The 20,392-nt window shown below is 36.7% G+C and overlaps 1 protein-coding gene across 2 annotated transcripts; it reads right to left on the reverse strand.

The window, feature by feature from the left end:
* Nucleotides 1-1,209: 1,209 nt before the first annotated feature.
* On the reverse strand, nt 1,210-19,979 carry LOC137237580 (solute carrier family 25 member 45). 2 transcript variants are annotated; one of them, XM_067761369.1, is made up of 6 exons: nt 19,673-19,979; nt 4,739-4,851; nt 4,407-4,647; nt 1,929-2,043; nt 1,592-1,859; nt 1,210-1,525 (listed from the first exon to the last, which is right to left on the reverse strand). In XM_067761369.1, the coding sequence occupies exons 1-6, from the start codon at nt 19,707-19,709 to the stop codon at nt 1,385-1,387; spliced, it is 915 nt and encodes a 304-aa protein (XP_067617470.1). In that variant the 5' UTR covers nt 19,710-19,979; the 3' UTR covers nt 1,210-1,384. The 2 variants fall into 2 exon arrangements, with proteins under 2 accessions (XP_067617470.1, XP_067617471.1); XM_067761370.1 differs by having other exon boundaries at nt 4,407-4,630; nt 19,673-19,688.
* Between the last annotated feature and the right edge of the window lie 413 nt (nt 19,980-20,392).

The following is a 20,392-nucleotide window of genomic DNA, read 5'->3' on the forward strand; positions in this document are numbered from 1 at the left end:
TATATTTAACATTGCGACCTCAATTTATATACATTTTACTCGATCTTTTGATTATATCTTTTTGAGGCATTATGTAAGACGAGTAACGGCAATGCACTATTGCTGCAATTTACCCCTCAATATTCCTAACAAAAAGATATGTGCGTGATGCCATGTTTCAAAAACAAATTGCATTCTCCAAAAAAACCAAAGTTTGGCGGATTTCCCCATATATACGACCGATCTCATCCATTTTTTCAGACAACATTATGTGCAATAAACGAAAGCATATGGTGAAGTTTGAAGCTTCAATCTGGTAAATTCAGAAAGATATGACAAAAATCCTCTTTTTCTGAAAAATCGGTTGTATGGAGGATATATGCTATAGTCGTCCGATCCGACTGGTTCCGACAAATGTCTAATCGGACACCTAAATACACCCGCTCACCAAATTTTATCAAGATATCTCAAAAATTTATTTATTCAAAAAACTTCCAAATGAAGTTAAAAATGCAAGACGGAAATGGTATTTAAATCATACATTACTTTTAATACGTTATTTCACAGTTAAAATAATTTCTATTATTTTTAATTTATTTTTATTTTAGTTTTCTTACTGCTGCATTCTCTATGTATCCTCATAAATATTGATGGCAAATAGTTTTACATAAGAGATAAGCTATCTTCTCGCGCAAAAACATTGTTTTTTTTTAAGAAAATTGTTTTAAAGCAAATCAAATTTTGTTGTCAATAAAGAAAAAAATTGAGGGACTAGTTTGAATATAAACAGACAGACGGACAGACGGACAGACGTACATGGCGAAATCAACTCAGTTCTTCATCCTGATTATTTCGGTATACTTAATGGTGGGTCTATCTATTTTCCTTTAAGTACTTACAATTTTGAGATTCGTGCCAAAGTTAATATACCATTTCATTTTGATGAAAGGTATAATTACTACAATAACGTGGAATTAACCATTTTAAATGTGAAATTAGCACTATTTGTTTACGTTGCAAATAACATTGTAGAATGTTAGTTTTACATGGCAACATTTTTTCGGTAAACAACAACATCTAAAATCGTATGTGTTCTGGCCTTTACATTCATGAATAAATTATTGTTCTTATTAGTAAGTACTAGTTTTAATTAATATTAAAGTACTTTTTTGTGTATTGAGATGCGTTTTAATATTTTGTACTTACCCTCTAATAAAAATTAAACAAATATTTAGTACCGCACAAATAAATTATATAATAAAACAATAATGTAAGAAATAAATGAAACTATAAAACATTATTTAAAACCACTTACATACATTAATTTCAGCCATATACATACATCTATTTATAATCATCATCATCATCATCATTTATAATAAAAATATAAATAAATTACGACTCTTTAAAATTTAGCCTGAGTTTCATTTAGGTCGTGAAAATATTCCATCGCATATTCATAACCCAAAAATGTTGCTGCATTTACTGGTATTGCACGTACGACTAGCATCCAACTGCCTCGGAATAAACGACGCCAACCATATAACTAGCAAAAACAAGTCCAATATATACCTGTATCTATTTGAGTAGAAAAATATAGTTATTGTCTCACCTTGAAGTTTTTGACCAAACAATGTCTTATGTTACGATACTGTTCCTTGCTCTCAGCTTGCATTATAGTTTTGGCAACATCGAATGGTATGACACACACCCATGATAAAATACCGGCCCAAGCACCAGCCAATGTTGTTACGACAAAATCGACATTTGAACCTTCATTACTTGTTTCATGTCGGCGTTGTCGTACCAGTGGTGTGGTTTCCAGAAAGTCAACAGTTTGACGATATACCATCATATAAATACCATAAGGGAACACATCACTGGGAGCATATTAAAATAATAATTTCTTTAATCATATGACTTTGTGTGAAAGAGTTGTGAATACCCACCGACACATCATAGGTAATAGCCCCCTATATAAACCGGATATGCCATCCGTTTTAAGTACTTTTTTGAAAACTCCCCAATTTGTACGCCGTTTACCATAAATATACTCATTATAATCTGTAACACCATAGCACATTATATTAATTAGTGTAAAAATAATAAATTTTATATAAAGAACTACCGAATATGGAATTTTTAGATTAAAACTGAAAGAACCTAGGACAGTTTGGGATAAAGTTGAACAGAACGATTTTCAAAAACCCGACTAAGGAAACAATGATGTACTAACGATATAACTGCGCTTTGATTCCGAAAAATAAACTAAAGAGATAAACTAAAAATCGTTACCGTTTAGCTTAGAGCCCTCAGTGTATATGGAAATGCTGCCGTCAACAGCAAGGCTCTTATCCGACTACGCCTAATCATCCCTGCTGGGAAGTTTTACCATAAGGTTACTATCCGCAACTATTATGGTTGCACAGGAGTCTGTGCTAGGAGTAAGTAAGCTGTATTTGTTTAGTATGCTAGAGTGTCCAATGGTTTTATTGTTCCAATCGAACAACTCTCTTAAACGTAGGGCAGACGTTGGCGCTGCTCGGTAATCAGCTAGATCTAAGGGTAGGATGTCGAGAATGATCTAAAGATCTTCGCTAGACGTTGTTCTTAGAGGACCACTTCTGCTTATCATACTAGATCTGTGAACTTTACTCAATAAGCTTAGGTTGGACACCTTGCTCTAGGCAGGCCACCACACGACTATCCCACACAACAGTATAAGTCGGATAATCGCGGTATGAATCCATCTGCAATTTTTTTTGCCAATGGCCCTTTTACACTTTTTGTACTTCTAGTTTGGCTTTTTGTCCAGAGCTACGCATAGGAATTTGGTCTTGTCTGCCAGATTTAGGCGCACACCATTAAGTTCTGGCAAGTTTAACGGTGTTATTCGTTTGGTATATAAGACAAGCTCAACTTTATCGGAATTGACGGAGAGTCGGCACCGGAGACCCATAGAATTTGAAAACAACAAATTTTTTAACTGCGATACAAAATTCTTAAAATAAAATTGAATGGCGATGCAAATTCGAAGATTTAGCATGAATTGCAAGGTATTTCAAGGCGTTGCCGTTGCGTGTCCTGGGATTAAGAACATACCAAACGAAGACAATGCTAAGTGCAGAGGGAAAAGAACACCACCCTGAGTTGTGACCCTTGTGACATAGCATATCAACATTCCCCAGTGAAGAAAGTACTTTCCTTCTTTTGGGTAGCTGATAAATCAGTCCCATATGGGGCCTATCTGCATCCAGACGGTGAGTCTGTATCGGAAGAACTATGGAAAAAAACGTTCGCAATGTTACCTGCATCAGTGTGCATAAGGTTTGAGGGAACTTGTTCATGAAAGCAATAGCTAAGTGATCAGCATATGCCGCAATTTGCGGTACGATATAGCGTGTTATGTGCTTATATGTATTGAAGAAAGTACTTGTTTTCCTTTCAGTATCTCATCAATCACTCCCACAAGGGGCTTATTCACATCTAGATTCGTTAGGGCGTTGTTGGCGGCGTCTGAACATATGTTGTTGAATGCTTCTTTAAAGTCTAGGAAGGCCGCAAGACAGTACTCCTCTTCGAACAAGGATGTTTCAGAGACTAAGCTGTGTAGCGCAGTCTCCATAGATTTACCTTTGGTGTATACAAATACAAGCAAAACAACTCTCAAAAGTCTAACCTACAAAAAATACGAGCAAAGACAATCTCAGAATCCACCAAGGCAGTATTTATCGATAGCCAGATTAATTTTAAAATATCACAGATGGAGCCGAAGTTCCAAATCACTTTGGTAGCCGTAGAACATCTCAATTCTTTGCTGCGGCAAAGTCAAGAGAAATTACTTTGGTACGCATATACGCTAGGCAAACACTTTTGTACGACCACCTTTAATTGATCTCCTGAGAGATGTGCATTACTCTTAGGACAAGTAACTTGCTAAGGAACAACAGGGATGATTATAAGGCCTGAAGGTCCAAGCATCTAGCTAAACCTTTTGAGATGGACTACTAAAACTGGTTGTGGCGGTTCAGAGTCCAGTTTGGCCTATTGATTGGCTCTTGAAACAAGTTCGGTGTGTTTCATTGGGCTACTTGAGGGCAGTGCGCTGTCACAAAGTCCATTAAATAAATAAAATATTCAAAAAAATCTCGAAATCTGATCAAAAGCTCGTTTTGGAGCAGATACTCAAGAAAGAGGAAAGGTCCAGTATTGCAATAGGCACCAGGAAAGTGAGCATTACAAAATCTCGGAAAAGTAAGTGCCGTTATCCTATCCGTGTTACAATATCCATTTCTCAAACAGGTGATGACACATTTGAAAACGGCCGAGCATGATGCAAAGCTTAATTGAACTTTTGGGACTAAGCCTGGACAAAGTCTAAAAAAAACCAGATATTTGGTCGATCTTTAACTAAATGATTTACTCACAGCAATGTGTCTGAAGTCTAACTTTGATAAGCTCAATCGGGCATGCTATGAACGATTGAAAAAACCCAGCCACTGACCCAGCAATAAACATGTTCTGATACTCCAATTTTTCGCGTTGGTAATCGCTGTGACAAACTCGTCTCAATTGTCTCAAATGGTTGCCATATATCCCAAATAGTATTGAATTGATAGCACCGGTTGTCACAAATGGGAAAAACATTCCTCTGTAAAATCCATTCAACTTTAAAAAGTTTATTTATATGTACATATGTCTATAAGTCTGTGATAAATTTGAGCATAAGCCCTATGTGGATGCACTTAAGGAAACATACCCCATTATTACGATTATAAATTTGTTGTATAGCCTTCGGTACTGATGAATTTGAAGCTTGCTGCCATGTTTTGATAGTATCTAAAGGATGGCCGATAAGAACGCCGCATGCTCCTTAAATATGAAATAAGTATTATAGAATTGATCAGATGAAAGAAATGATCAAGTACAATTTTGATGAGCCTAATCTTTAATAGTGTACGTGTGAGCGGAGGTGCGGATATAAGGGGTTTTTCATGTATATATGTATATATGTAAATGCGTAGCAACGGCACGAAAAGCCCATTTAATATGAAGATCTTTAAAGAACATCTAATAAGAAGACCACCTTTTAGCAGGGCCGAAACGCAATTTATTTAAATCATATTGAGAACTAAAGCCGGAGTCATTAGTGCCGTATGTCGTATCGCTGTATCCGTATCCCTAACGTTATCAGCTGTTTATCGTTACGACGGTAAACCAAAACCCAATTGGTTGGCTACGATACGGTTACGACCTTAGCGGCACCAATAATGGATTACATTGATTCTCATAAGGTTGGACGAACCAGCTCTTATAAGGTTACCGATACGGTTACCGATAAAGCACCAATGTCTCCAGCTTAACTCAAAGTCTCAATTACGTGTTTCTGTTGCTGGCCGCCTTGCGAAGTAATGGTGGTCTTGTCACAGCAAAGAGTGCTGCAAAGTGATTGATAAGCTACAGTGTGGTAATACAAGGCGCGATAGCCTCTGAAGGAATTTTAGGCTGAGTTTCTCTTCCTATTTTCGTCGTGCTCCTTTTAATTATTCCTACAAATTGGCGGTTAGAGGCCGGCTTGTTTTACCCTTTCTCCGGAGTGTTTGCCAAATAACTGCTGAGGGGCAAACCCGCTTAGAAAAATTGTTTTCTAATTAAAAAAACTTGTTTCTATATTTTTAATCTTGATTTACTCGGGAGCACTCAACCACTACTCCAGAATTAAGCACGTGGCAAACTTGCCATATACTTTATGCCAATCAATATAGTTGGTCAATGCCAATGGATGTGGTTAACTAAAAATATGGTTATGACTATGTCAACTTTGCCAGGCCCTTTATAATGAACAACGAAATTGAGACTGTCATAGAGAACGTCACACACACATTGCTGATTGTAGAATTTTAAAAAGATCAGGGGTGCCAGTCATGAACTTGTATTGGCATGTTAAATTTCTATCCGTATCTGGATCACGCTTCATTGGAAAGTGAGGTTTGAGGTTTATCTATTTGCATCTCCAAACTCAAGTTACAACCCACGTATCTATATTCCGCCTTTGTATTTGTATTTACAAGTTCATGACTGGCGCCCCTGATCTTTTTGCGTTATTTTTGGCTTTCAATGTAAAAAAAAATCTAATTTCGCTAAGGCACACGAAGAAAATAAGCAATTGCATACATATATGGGTAGATACTTATATAGATTAGGGTGGGTAAACATACATAATTGAATGGGCCACAGAGAAATTTGTTGCTCTACCTTTTCAGTTCAAAATGAGAATGTAGAAATAATATCTGAGATCGAATGAAGACCATGACGCAATAAAACCAGACAGGTGAAGTGAATATTACAAAATGGAGTCGCATTTGGCAAAACTCGCCCTCATAAATTGAAATGTTGTTTCTTGACTTATTTGCAGCACTGATTTCTTCAGTATCATAAAAAAATACTACATTGACACCTTAATAAAATATGAAGTAACGTGCAGGAAAATAACGCCTGCTATCTGACCTTTATTGGAAGGGTTTATTCCTTTTTCTGAGTTTTAGTCAACGGAACTGAGTTGCTGAATCTTCAGAGCATCACATTGTCCACAACTAAAGAATGTGGAAAGATACTGCTGACGTCAATGAAATGACTGACGATCTGTAACAACAGCTATGTTTTTTTTTTTTACATCTATCGACGTTTACGCTTAAACTTTATATGGTCTGCTAAGCGTCAAACTTTAAATACACCTCTGAAATCGCTGCGCATAAAATTTGTCCTTCTAAATTTCAATGCGCATTGTACTCAGAAGTAACTGAAATATGTGTCTAGGTTTCAACCTCTACACTAATTCTATGTATTCTATGCGTGTCCACAATTCATCGCAACTGATTCAGCTATATGTTATACCCTATGACCATCAGAGGGTTGTGTCTCCTCTTGTCAACATGAAATATTCCCAGCCATATGATCAAATCCGACAGACATTGCTCTGACTTTCTCTATCTATACACCCACCTCTCCTCTGGCCAACCCTCTTCCTCTCTTATTCCCTCACCGCTTTGTATTTTCTAGTCTTACTCTTAATCTTATCCTTATTTTTAGTCTTTCTGTGAACTTCATACTTTTTCTCTTTCTTAGTTTACTCTCACTCCCCATCTTTCTCTTGTTATTTTTACTTTTCCGCTTTTCCTCCCACTTTCTCTACTTTTTCTTCCCATTTCCTCTGTTTTCTCCTTTCTTTCATGTTCCCGTTTCCAGAGATATATCAAGTTTCACTCTTTTCCGCACGCTACATTGCTAAGTAGTAAAAAGGTAGCAAAATAGTACCAAATATTTTCCCTTTCTAATTCTTTAAAGATCATGAACGGACCCTCAAAGTTTTGTTGTTGTACTACTGGGATCACCTATCTGGTTAATTGCTCATGATGAAGACTAATCCAGATCCCGATAAAAATGTAACATGAAAATACAACAAAATCGGGATTCTGATATTTATCCGGATCCGTTGGGTGGTTCTGTTCGTTTTGTTTTTTAAATTTGATTTTTGACAACTCATCCTTTTTACTTGGTAGCATTTACAGACATATGCACTAGGGTGCCCGATATTTACCAACTTTTTTCACTCCACACCCCATACATATTTACTTTAAGTCTGCCAACAGAGAAAACAATTTAAATCACAAAAACAAAAAAAAAACTACAAAAACGACAAAAATACATATATATATATACATATAAATGTACACATATTATTTATATACATTAGGGTGGGTCGATTTGTATGGACGAAAGTTAACCGATATCGCGCCATCGATGTTTCGATAGTATTTGGGCTCAGGCAAAATGTTCCACTACGCATACCCAAAAAAATAACTGTCGAGCTTGCGAAATTTCATTTTCTTGATTTTTTTTCGACCTACTAAACAAATTTTCATATGTATACCCTTCATTGAAAAAATCTTTTTTTTTCAAAAAACTGTTATCGTCAACGATTTTAGCGAACATTTTTGGGTCGGACAGGGTATACAAGAAAATTTGACAATGAAATGAAATTTTTTTTAGCAGGTCATGAAAAAAACCTTAAAAATCAAAGTTGAAAAAAAGTACAAAAATAAAATTTCGCAGGCTCGAAAATTATTTTTTTGGGTATGCGTAGTGGAACTTTTTTTCCTGAGCCCAAATCCTATCGAAAAATCGATGGCGCAATATCGGTTAAAAAATCGACCCACCCTAATATACATATCTGAAGATACTTTGACTAGATAGGTAAACGTCACCAATAACAAGCAACAGTATAATAAACTATCAGAAACAACTGTAAGTAAATATGAAAACATATTTCTTCTAATGTTTTCTCTGAGGCCTTCGAAGCTTCCTCCTTCTAAAAAAAAACCTCGAGAAAACATGTGGCTGCATTTTTACTTTCTAGTGAGTTTCTCGCTAGAAGTAACGTGTTGGCGGCTCTTATTTAAATCTATCCTCTGTTATGGTCCGCTTGGGAGAGTCACCTTTGGAACGCATCTAGTGGCTAGTGATGGCAAATAAAAGGTGCCATGGCAATGTTGATCGAAATGGACACTAGAGGTCGCCACGGCCGCGTGAAGGATGATCGCTAGGAAAAAAACACGCTGTTTCCGGGGAAAGAAAAAAGATAAAAAGGTTACGGCATTGACTGGAGTTTTGTAGTCGAAAGAATTTCTAAGTGTAAAAGTTGAAATCTATTGATATAGATATTAGAAAAACCTATGCGAAGGTGAAAAAAATAAAATAATTAACAATACACGATCCTAGAAGTGAATTACAATCACAGTGGGAAGTGTGAAACGGAGCTGAAGAACGAATAAATTTTGATAAGCGCAATAGAAGACGAAAAAGAAACAGGAGCCGAATTAAGTAGCTGCAACGCAATAAGCAACATAGATTCCACTACATTTTTAACAGCGATAGCGCCAGCAACCCAAACGCGCTACCAACAGCTATAGCGCTAACGAAACCACCAGTCGTGTCCACCTTGCGTGCCAAAAACCGTGCACAGCCACTATAAACCGCGTACAAACCCCAGCGATAGCGCTAGCAACCATACGCGCTACCACAAGCTATAGCGCCAACGAAACCACCAGTCGTGCCCACCTTGCGTGCAAATACCGTGCACGGCCACTATAAACCGCGTGCAAACCCCAGCGATAGCGCTAGCAACCAAACGCGCTACCACCAGCTATAGCGCCAACGAAACTACCAGTCGTGCCCACCTTGCGTGCAAAAACCGTGCACGGCCACTATAAACCGCGCGCAAACACCAGCGATAGCGTTAGCCAACCAAACGCGCTACCACCAGCTATAGCGCCAACGAAACCACCGGACGTACCACCACCATCAGCTTTAGCAACAACGATCAGTAGGGCCGCCTCAGATAGGCCTGCTGCAACATCCACTTGAGCAACAACAATCAGCAGGGCCGCCTCAGTGAGGCCTGCTGCAACGTCCACTTGATTAACAACAATCAGCATGGCGCCTCGTGTAGGCCTGCTGCAACATCCACATTAGTAACAACAATCAGCAGGGCCGCCTCAGATAGGCCTGCTGCAACATCCACATTAGTAACAACAATCAGCAGGGCCGCCGAACTTAGGCCTGCTGATACAGCCACCAACTACAACAATAACTGCCTTTAAAACTGGGTGAGTTCGTTCTGTAATACAGAAACCACATTTTTTTTATTTTAATTTAACCAATTACTAGTTGGGTTTGGAATTAAGAGAATAATTGTAAAAATCTTTGGGAATTGAGTTGGACTATAAATTTGTAATGCCAGCCTAAAAATAGTTAAGTTACGAAAAGCTGCATACTCAAAATTTTAATAAGGTTCTGAAGTAAAATTTCGAAATTTATTCAAAAATATTTTACGAGTTGGTTTATAATTACATTCCTTTTAATTGCACTGAAATTTAATTTTAAATTTGGTTATTGGAAAAAAAAAGTATCGATGGTTAAACTGTGCCGTTACTTTAGTGCGTGTAGATACCTAAACATTATTACATATATGGGTATTTTAGATTTTCTTTCATATGAATAAAGAAAATTGTTTTATAATGCAAGAAAATCTAAAATATTCTTCGGGGAAAAAATTGGCGAAAACATACTCAAAAAATGGCTTAAAATTTGTAAATTTTCTGAATATTTTTGAAAACCTGCCGAGTTTTAAAATTTTTTTTGAAAACGTTTTTAAAATCGGCCTACACATTTTTTGTACACATTCAATCAATTGTTTAAACTAACAAAAAAAAATATATATATAAAATTTGATATTTCTTACTGCTGAATTAGGGTGGGTCCAATTGTTCAGTAAAACCTGTGCTTCAAATAATATAGTATGCAAGCTGATGGCAGCAGTTTTTTAAAGGTCTTTATTTTAGTATAACGGCTGCTGAAGATGTAAAGACTGAACTACCAGAGAGGTGAGGTGTGAAGCGTTTTCAGCATAAATGCAACATTCTGTTTGTAAAATCTGAGAAATTTACCGCTTTTGCTATCAGTTATTATTTATGAACGTGAAAGAAAATGGTTATTTCTTATACATTTTTCTACCCCAGCTGCAGTACGCAGGGCTAAAATTTAACTGACAGGATTTCCAAGTTATATATATATCACTATTTAAATATAGAGGTGCCGGTTTTGCTATCGAGAATTTAAAAAAAAAAGCACAATACTTCAGAAGACGTTTCCAATGTCATGTTTATATATTGGAATTGCCTTTTAAATGCGTGGAAAAGACCCACCTTAATTTGTTACATATGTATAGCTGCAAAACAAAAAAAATAATAGCAGAAAAAATTACTTACACATTTTATTTACGGAAATTATAAAAAAAAAAGAAAAAAAAACTGTTAATGAATTGTACAATGAAAGCTGTTGGGGTTTACTCAAACACAATTTCGAAAAAAAATTTAAAAATAAGAATAGTTTTTAAAGGTGTTTGTAGTATTTAACTTAAATATACCTTTTTATTAATTTTGCACATTTTTGCATTTGGTATGGAAGAAAAAACAAAATCAGCCTTCGAAAAAGTGTTGCTAAAAATCAATGCGAATTTTCAAAGACTTCAGTTTTTTTGTTTTTTACTCCAACTAGAGTGAGTGTGTAGTTCAAAATTATTGACTAAACATTTGTAAGTTTACATGAAGACTTTTAAAAACGGCGATTTTTTTCGAAATTCGTTTTCGTTATTCAAGTTCCATATATTAGCCATAAGTACGGAATAAGTCTTTTATTATAATGAATTGTAATCAATAAATTCGGTAAATGGGAATGCTGACGTCTCCCTTTATTTAGAGGGCACTTAGGTATTCAGGTAAGGGGCCACCGAAATACAGGTGCGTCGGTGGCCATGGATTTGAGGGTGGGGCAAGCACCGGGCGTCACAACAACACCCGCGGCGCCCCCTATATATATTCGGCCCTTTCTGTTTCCTCTTCCTTTTTATTTTACTTTTCAGCAGTTTTTTTTTTCTTTTTGATTTTCAGTGTTAGTAACCGGCCATTTCCGGTTCGGTAATTTTTTTCTTTGCGTTAGTTTCTTTTTTGAATTTAAATTTTTGAATGTTTAACGGTCTGTCCGTGGCATCCGGTTCTGCCGGATGTCGTTTTAGTTTGAATTTATAAGCGTTTTGAGTCGGCTCTGCGCTTCTGTCAGTTTTTTTTGAAGGCAGCTGAGTCTTGAATAGGCATGATATGATTTTTTTGTTATGTCGCAGGAACAGCAAGGTTGGCAAGAACCCAGCCCAGCCGACATGACTAGCCACTGTGCACCACAACATCATGCCGAATGCCTTCCTTACTGCTCCATCAAAGATGCGATTCCATAACACCTATTTAGTTCAAAGAAAAGGTTTTGAATTTCAAAAACATGTGGACACATTCCAGTACTATTATAATCTGTAAATAGATAGCTTAAAAAAATGTCATGCGAACTACTGAGCGGTATCGTATTATAGGACCACTGATAGAAAACAATTTTCTCTCAAACGATACATTTGAAAATATAGATCTTTTTATAAAGATCTTATGAGTACGCATTGACACTAGTTCGTCTGGATGAGAAATCTTCAGTTGCACAAAAACTATTCATACACAGGGAAAATTGAAACATAATACCTTCATAACTGCACTTCTTCAAATATGTACTGTAACGAATTTAGGAAAATCTGCTTATTTGAAACCTTCTGATAACGTTCGAATCGCTAAACTGTTGAATAAATCACTCCAATATTCAGTTTTACAAACTGGTCTTTATTTAGATTACTTTGGGATTAGTACTTCACAATTATACTTCACACTTATACTTCACAATTATACTTCACAACCAATAGCGTGTTTAAATCAAAACTGAGTACTACTCACCCTCACTAGGGTAGGCACCTTGTCGTTGGTTTGAGGGCTTAGCCGATCTCCATAGCGCCCGACTATGAGGCGGAGCTGTTTAGGGCTGACACCTAACGGAGTAGAAGAGTGAAGAAGGGTAAGGAGCAGAGGAAGTAAAAGAGCTCTCTCGCAGTACCGTGCAGCACTAAGAATTGTACAACGCTTGGGGGCAGTGGTCGACCCAACAGAAGTGGAGATCGAGCGCTTGGAATGGGCCCATGAGGCGGTAGAAGTAGGTAGAAGGCAGTTCAAAAGGTTTCCTTCGAGAAATCTTCGGTTCTGCAACCGGTACGAGGAGGAAGAAGCGTCGGCAGAATGAAGAGGCAACGTTTGGCGGAAGGCGACAAGCCTGCTTTCAAGAGGCAGAAAGGACCCAGTCATAGAGCCGCGAGGAAGGGCCGTCGCATAGACAAGACAAGTAGGGCCAAAGCTGTAAGACAGATGGGCCCCAATAGCGAGGTAGCAACTACCTCGAAAGCTGCGAGTCAGAGGAAAGTTCCAACTACAGAAGTAGGAGATAAGCCAAAGGGAGATAACGCTAAGACTCCGGCCTTCTCGGAGGTGCCAAAGGGAGATAACACTAAGACTCCGGCTTTTCCCGAGAAGATGAGTGATATGGCAAAGCAGTCACTGACTGTGGTGCTGGTTGATCGTAGCAGTCCTTTCGGACAAATGACTATTGAAAGGTGGAGATCTGTGGAAAGGGAGCTTATTAGCTTAATGCTTAAGATGATGCGGGAACAACCAAGTAAGCTCCTTCAAACCTTTGATTCGGGGGGATGGTATAATGGTGTGAAGATGATAGCGTGCGACAACATCGCGAGCTTGCGGTGGCCGGAGGAAGTGTGGTTTGAGGTGGTGGATAAAGCGCAAATACCCACGGTACCAAAAGTTAAGGTATGGTTACCATGCGTGATGAAGTCGGAGGATACACTGCGACTTCTGCAGACTCAGAATCCGAACATACCGACCCAGGATTGGAAGGTGCTTACTGTATCTCGGCCTACCGAGGATAGTCAGTTCTACATCTTCCAAATAAACAAGCAGGCGGAGGATATTTTGTACACGCAGCTTGGCAAAATTTCCGTTGGCACTGGCAAAATTTACATGCGACTCAGGAAAAGAAGTCCCGAGGATAAAACCCCTAACACGCTAGAGGTGGGCGAAGTCGAAAAGGACCTCAAAAGCCTAAGAGAAAAAGACAGGTGGGGGTTCCCGACGTTACCACGAAGGTGTTAGAAGAGGACCAACCGCCAAATGGTGATGTGACTCGCACAGAGGAACACCCGGCACAGCAGTCACGAGAGGCTGAAGGGGTCTCGAATACTCTAAACCAAAAGTGCAAGGGGAGGACGACGACGTCACGACGAAGGTGCTGGAGGGGGACAAACAGCCCAATGGTGCTGCGAGTCCTACAGATAAACTTCCAACACAGTAAAGTGGCGTCCAGCGAACTCCTCTTAACCCTTGGGGAGCGTTCGTTTGACGTGGCGCTGATCCAGGAGCCGTGGCTCTCATCTCACCTAACCTAACTGACTACTCAGCTTTCGCTGCTTTTATACTCTCCGTTGCTTCATTCGCATATTTTTATTAAAGTCTAGACGTTTCGCCTTCTAGAACTGCAGTATCTCCTGCTTGGTAATTGAGCTATATATATGCGTGTGTATGTGTAAGTATCAACTTCGGCTGATGACTACATCTGTGTGTGAGTTATACCTTCGTTGCCTTTTATATATGTGTGTAAATGATGATTGATGTGTTCATGTATATACGAGTGCTTCATGTTTTTTATTGTTGCATGGTTATTTATTTAGTATCAGCTTAGTGATGCTAATATTCGTCACAGTACTAACTTTTAATTAACATTCAGTATTTCGAATAAACAAACATTTCTATGTGATGTTTTCCTTTTCGAACAGGTGTTAAAATTTTTGTGTATGAAATTTTCTTATTTGAAAAGTTTCAGCTACATGCATAGGTACTACCCAATAAACAAAAGAAATTGTTAATTGTCAATTTGATTTGCAGCGCTAATTATCATGTGAAACTAATGGTTTTCATAAATTTGTAGGCCAAACTTTTATTTTCAAGTTTTTACAAGTCTATTTTTATCATGAATACGAGTTGACATTTCAATTACATTCAGTTTTATTCATGTTTGTGTTTGGGTGGGAAAATATGAAGCTTGAAAACATTAAAAACATTAAGTAACAGTTATTGAAAATTTAAATTTTAGCTTTGTTTATTTACATAGACCCACATAGCATATGGAAGATTGATTAAAGTATAAATCACCACAATGAGACATTTTCGACTCCTTTTGACGACTAAAAACTGTTTAATCAATTCCCCTACAAGAATACTGACTATCATATGACTATCATCTGATTGTCAGCAATGTCAACCTAACGATCAGCGCCTCATACAAACTTTCTATCATAAACTTAAGGGGACTTGCGCAAATGTGATGTAAACAACTGTGTACGTGTGAGTTTTTGTCTCCTTCTTATACACCAACATGGCCTATTGATTAAGTATATAGCCGTACTGCTCACTCTCATTCCTTTTCCTGGATCAGTGCGGACACTCTAACTATCAAAAAGTGTCATAAATGATAGTTTACTGTAGATATCAGGTTTGACTGTTATACTATCATAAATGACCATTATTATATTCCGCCAAAAATGAAACAATGCTTTTTGCTTTTTATTTACTTTATTTCATTACGTTTTTAATTTTGTACGTGATAAAAGCATACGTGTTTCTTATTTGTTTAAAATAAATAGTTTTATAAGAATTCGAGTTCAGATTGTTCAATTTAAATTCAGAAAATAACAAAACAAAAGAAGAGCGCTTTCCTCATGCGGAAACACATTTAAAAATGAATCACCAGTTACCACTATTATTTTCGCGTATCAATTTTTTGAGTGCGCCCCACACATTCCGACAGTTTTTGGTATTTTTTAATATTATTTTCGATTTTTTTCTCTTAGCATGGAGCTTTGAAATGCTCTCTTTTTCATTTTTTAAACTTATTTTTTATATGGTTTTCGTCGGTTGAAAATGGCGGAATTTAAAAAATAACAAAACAACCGTGATAATCATTTGATTGTCATATGACAGTCAGTAGTGAGAACATGATTAAATCGGATAAACTGTTCTCGCATACATAAAATTCCGTTGAGAATTATGTATCTGTCTCACATGCATAATGGTATCTTCTGTATGTTATTTTGTTCTGTACCAGGTGTCCGAAGCTTTCCCAGTTTGAGTCCTTTTTCATGATTATAGGCTGTCGTTGGGTACATGCGGACATGCGTGAGCGAACAAAGGAATATACATAAATTTGAGTATCAATGTTTACGTCATCGCAGGATCAGCATTGTCAATTACAAGTGTGAGTGCATAGTAAAACAATCAGCGTTTCTTGTAGGGTCTGCGATCAAAAGAAGACTCCCTCTTATGAGTGAAATATGATTTATTGAAAAAGCAACAACAAAATGTAAAGCGATCACAAAAAATGATTAAAATAAGATTCCAAATAGACTCTTAAATGTCTCGAGAAAGAAGCGCAAAAGCTTTAAAACACACTTAAAAATTATTCCAACAAGACTCATAAATGATGGTAAATATGACTCGAAAAAGACTAAATAATGATCAGAAATATAGGTTAAAAGAGGCTCACCAAGTGTAGTGGCGCGTAGGGTACCATTTTCTCCCGACGAAGGGTCTTTTCTGATCAGAAAATGAGCGGATATATGCTTATTTTGATCATGCTGGAGACTCCAAAAAGACTCTAATATGATTAATAATTTCAAAAAATGCTGGGTGGGGAACGATTTGTTGTGTTGCTTCGCCTAACAGATGAGTTAAGCCGGAGTCATTGGTGCCGTATGTCGTATCGCTGTATCCGTATCCCTAACGTAATCAGCTGTTTATCGTTACGACGGTAAACCAAAGCACAATTGGTTGGCTACGATACGGTTACGACCTTAGCGGCACCAATAATCGATTGCATTGATTCTCATAAGGTTGGTCGAATCAGCTGTTAAAAGGTTACCGATACGGTTACCGATAAAGCACCAATGTCTCCAGCTTTAAACGTATGTATATTAGACTGGGTCGATTTATTAACCGATATCGCGCCATCGATTTTTCGATAGGATTTGGGCTCAGGAAAAAAGTTCCACTACGCATACCCAATAAAATAATTTTCGAGCCTGCGAAATTTCATTTTTTTTTACTTCTTTTCGACTTTGATTTTTAAGGTTTTTTTTCATGACCTGCTAAAAAAATTTTCATTTGATTGTCAAAATTTCATGTATACCCTGTCCGACCCAAAAATGTCCGCTAAAAACTTTGACGATAACAGTTTTTTGAAAAAAAAGATTTTTTCAATGAAGGGTATACATATGAAAATTTGTTTAGTAGGTCATGAAAAAAAACCTTAAAAATCAACGTCGAAAAAGAGTACAAAAATATAAAATTTCGCAGGCTCGGAAATTATATTTATGGGTATGCGAAGGTGGAACTTTTTTTCCTGAGCCCAAATCCTATCAAAAAATCGATGGTGCGATATCGGTCAACTTTCGTCCATACAATTCTACCTACCCTAATGTACATCTTGCTACACAAAGTGTGTGAATGTAAAGTGAGGAAAAAAAGTTAAGCTATTCTAACTATGTAAATCCGACATATTAATGGTTCGTGGAGATAGGTACATTTGAGAAATAACATTTGAGATTTTAGAACAACTATAGTACTTTCGTGAATGCTTCTGAAATACGGTATGACCAAAAATGTTTATTGGGTATCTACTTTTTTCAATACAACTCATAGGTCGCTCTATATACAAACGTAAGATATGAGCACGTGTAGCTTTAACGAAAAATTACGCTTGTGTATATAGCAAATGTTCCCAAAGTAGGTGTGTTCGGCAAGAAATGCACTGCACTAGTTGCACAGCATCAAAATTTATAGAAAAAAGCACAATTGACCAATTTCACACAGAAAAAACTAATGAAATAATTGCCAAGTTTTCTTCATTGAAGCACTTATTAAACTCAATATTCCATGCCAATCTTATAACTTTAAACGAGCAATTCTTGTTTGTTTGTATAGCCGATGGATCTCGGGAACGGCTCAACCGATTTAAATGAAATTTGGCACCGAGACAATGTATCACCTTCTAAGACTTTCTACCTAGGTGTTGCCACTTAGAATGTTTCACAAGATTGCCACCTATTCGAACTTAAAAAAAAAATTGCATGAGATATGCCGATATCGGTATCAAACGAAAGGTATTTCACTCCGCATTACAATAGGGATATTTTTGAGTAAGGTTGTCATATGGGGTTGCCACCTATTCGAAATTAAAAAAAATTGCATAAGATATGCCGATATGGGTATCAAACGAAAGGTATTTCACTCCGCATTACAATAGGGACATTTTTGAGTAGGGTTGTCATTTAAGGTTGCCACCTATTCGAAACAAAAAAAATTACATGAGATATGCCGATAAGGGTATCAAACGAAAGGTATTTCACTCCGCATTAAAATAGGGACATTTTTGAGTAGCGTTGCCATTTAGGGTTGCCACCTATTCGAAATAAAAAAAAAATTGCATGAGACATGCCGATATGGCTATCAAACGAAAAGTATTTCACTCCGCATTACAATAGGGACATTTTTGAGTAGGGTTGCCATTTAAGGTTCCCACCTATTCGAAATTAAAAAAAAAAAAAGTTGCCAGCACAACGAAACGTTGCCGAGCAAGGCTCGGTCGCCCCGGTACCTCTTCATTATATCATTATCAAAACTCAATTATTTTCAATAATTTACAAAAAAATTAAAAACACAAAAAAATTCAAACTTTTATTTTTTGTAGCATTTGCATCAAAAGACAATAGGGGTTTTAAGAAACAGGCACATATTTAATTAGTTGCAGTATATATTTATAGTTGCGCATGCATTTTTCTTAATTGCGGCTGCTATCCATTTGGAATATTTTGTCTAAGAAGCGTATAACTTTTTTGGGGCTGCTGACGATTGTTCGTTAATGAAGCAAGTGGTCCTCTGTGAAAAAGAGAAGGTAATTATTTCATTTAAGAAAATTGTGGTTGCGTTAAGTTTCTGTGTGAAATTGGTATTGCTCTCTCAAAGAGCGAAACTTGCTAGGTCTACAACTGACAGAATTTAGTAAACATGCGTCTGCAGCCTGAGAAAAAATGGTTTGTTTTAATGCTTTCATTTGAGGATAATTTTGTTTGTCCTGGTCACTGGTCCTCTTCGCGGAAAGAAAAGTTTATCAATTGTTAACTTGGTCAAAAATGTAGTACGGTACCGAATTTCAAGCAAATCGCATGGGTTCTTGGACCACTTTCCGGAAAGAAGTTTGTCAGGGATGTAACCCTAAGCCAAATTTCAAGCAAATAGCACCAAAAATAAATTTTTTTAGAAAATGTTGTCCCTTTGTCCACTTTCCGTAAAGAGTAGTTTCTCAAATAATAAGCCAGTCAAGGAGACACCCGAGTACCAAATTTCAAGCAAATCGCACCATAAATACGGTTTTATAGAATAAGTCGGAGCCTGGTCCCCTCCCCGGAAAGAAAAGTTTCTTAAATAATAGGCAAAAAAGAACACCTGTACCACATTTTAATCTTAACACACACCAAATTTCATCAAAATCGGTCTAGTAGTAGACTAAAATAAATGTTTTATTTTTTTAACTATTCATATGTGTATACTTCACCTAAATATTATTGGATCAAAATTCATAGGCATTGGCACAGCATATATGTAATACTAGACTGGGTCGATTTATTAACCTATATCGCGCCATCGCATACCCAAAAAAATAATTTTCCAACCTGCGAAATTTAATTTTTTTGACTTTTTTCGACTTTGATTTTTAAGGTTTTTTTCATAACCTACTAAAAAAATTTTCATTTGATTGTAACATTTTCATGTATTGCCTGTCCGAACCAAAAATGTAACAGTCTCTGCATAATCCCGAAAAATGGGGGGATTGCCATTTAATAATCCTGAAAGCCCGAGATTGCAAAAGATCTTCGGGAGTCGATGCCTTATTGGCGACCGTGATTTGCTGCAATGTTGGGAATTATTTTCCTATAAAAATATTAGCTGGGTGCCACAGCAACTAACTTTGGAACCCAGTGTACGTATTAATATGTATATAATGTAAGTCTACAATAGTATACATATGTATTGCATCACATTTTACTGAAATATTTAATGCCAAATATCTAATAGACATGTATTAACTTTACCTCCAACGCATCCAGCAGCAAAATCTTCCAGTTTCATTGTTTATTTGCCAATTTCAGTAAAGTTTTTTAAAATTTTTATTTGCTTGATTATTTAAATTGTATTTGCTTTTTTTTTAATTTTTCTTATATTCTAAATTTTTAACGCCATAAATCCTTTTTTGTGTTAATTTATTTGTAACATCGCAATGCAAATAAATAATAATAAAGCATTGTGGCACTTATTACTTGATATTTAAATTGTGTACGTATTGTCTACGTTTTAGTTAATGAGTTATTGCGTATAAAAAACCGCTTCCACTGGTAAATAATGAAAAGTGAACGCTAAAAATATGCTAAATGTACAAAATAAGCACCGAAAATGTTTATAAACAAAAGCTCATTAAGTTCAACTGTACAAGCTTTTACACTTTGTACTTAGCACACTGTTATTACATCCATCCAACGGAAGATTTTTAAATCGGGAATTTTCAAAAAGTGTTTCAAACAAGTGTTTACAATTTGTAACATTAGAGAAATATTGTTATTTTACATTAGAACGCTAATGTAGTTCTCTAGTACATCTCCTATCGAAAACTAGGTTAGTGAATTGAGTTAGGCTCGGTTTTTCAGTACAAGTTCAACTTCAGTTAGAATTTCAGTTATTTGCGTTCATTCGAAATGGCGTCGAATATACCCAATAAGCATTTGGGCTTTAGTACCATTAGAGCTCATGTTGATAAC

This window comes from Eurosta solidaginis, chromosome 1 (genome assembly GCF_040869045.1).
Source record: "Eurosta solidaginis isolate ZX-2024a chromosome 1, ASM4086904v1, whole genome shotgun sequence".
NCBI classification, from domain to species: domain Eukaryota; kingdom Metazoa; phylum Arthropoda; class Insecta; order Diptera; family Tephritidae; genus Eurosta; species Eurosta solidaginis.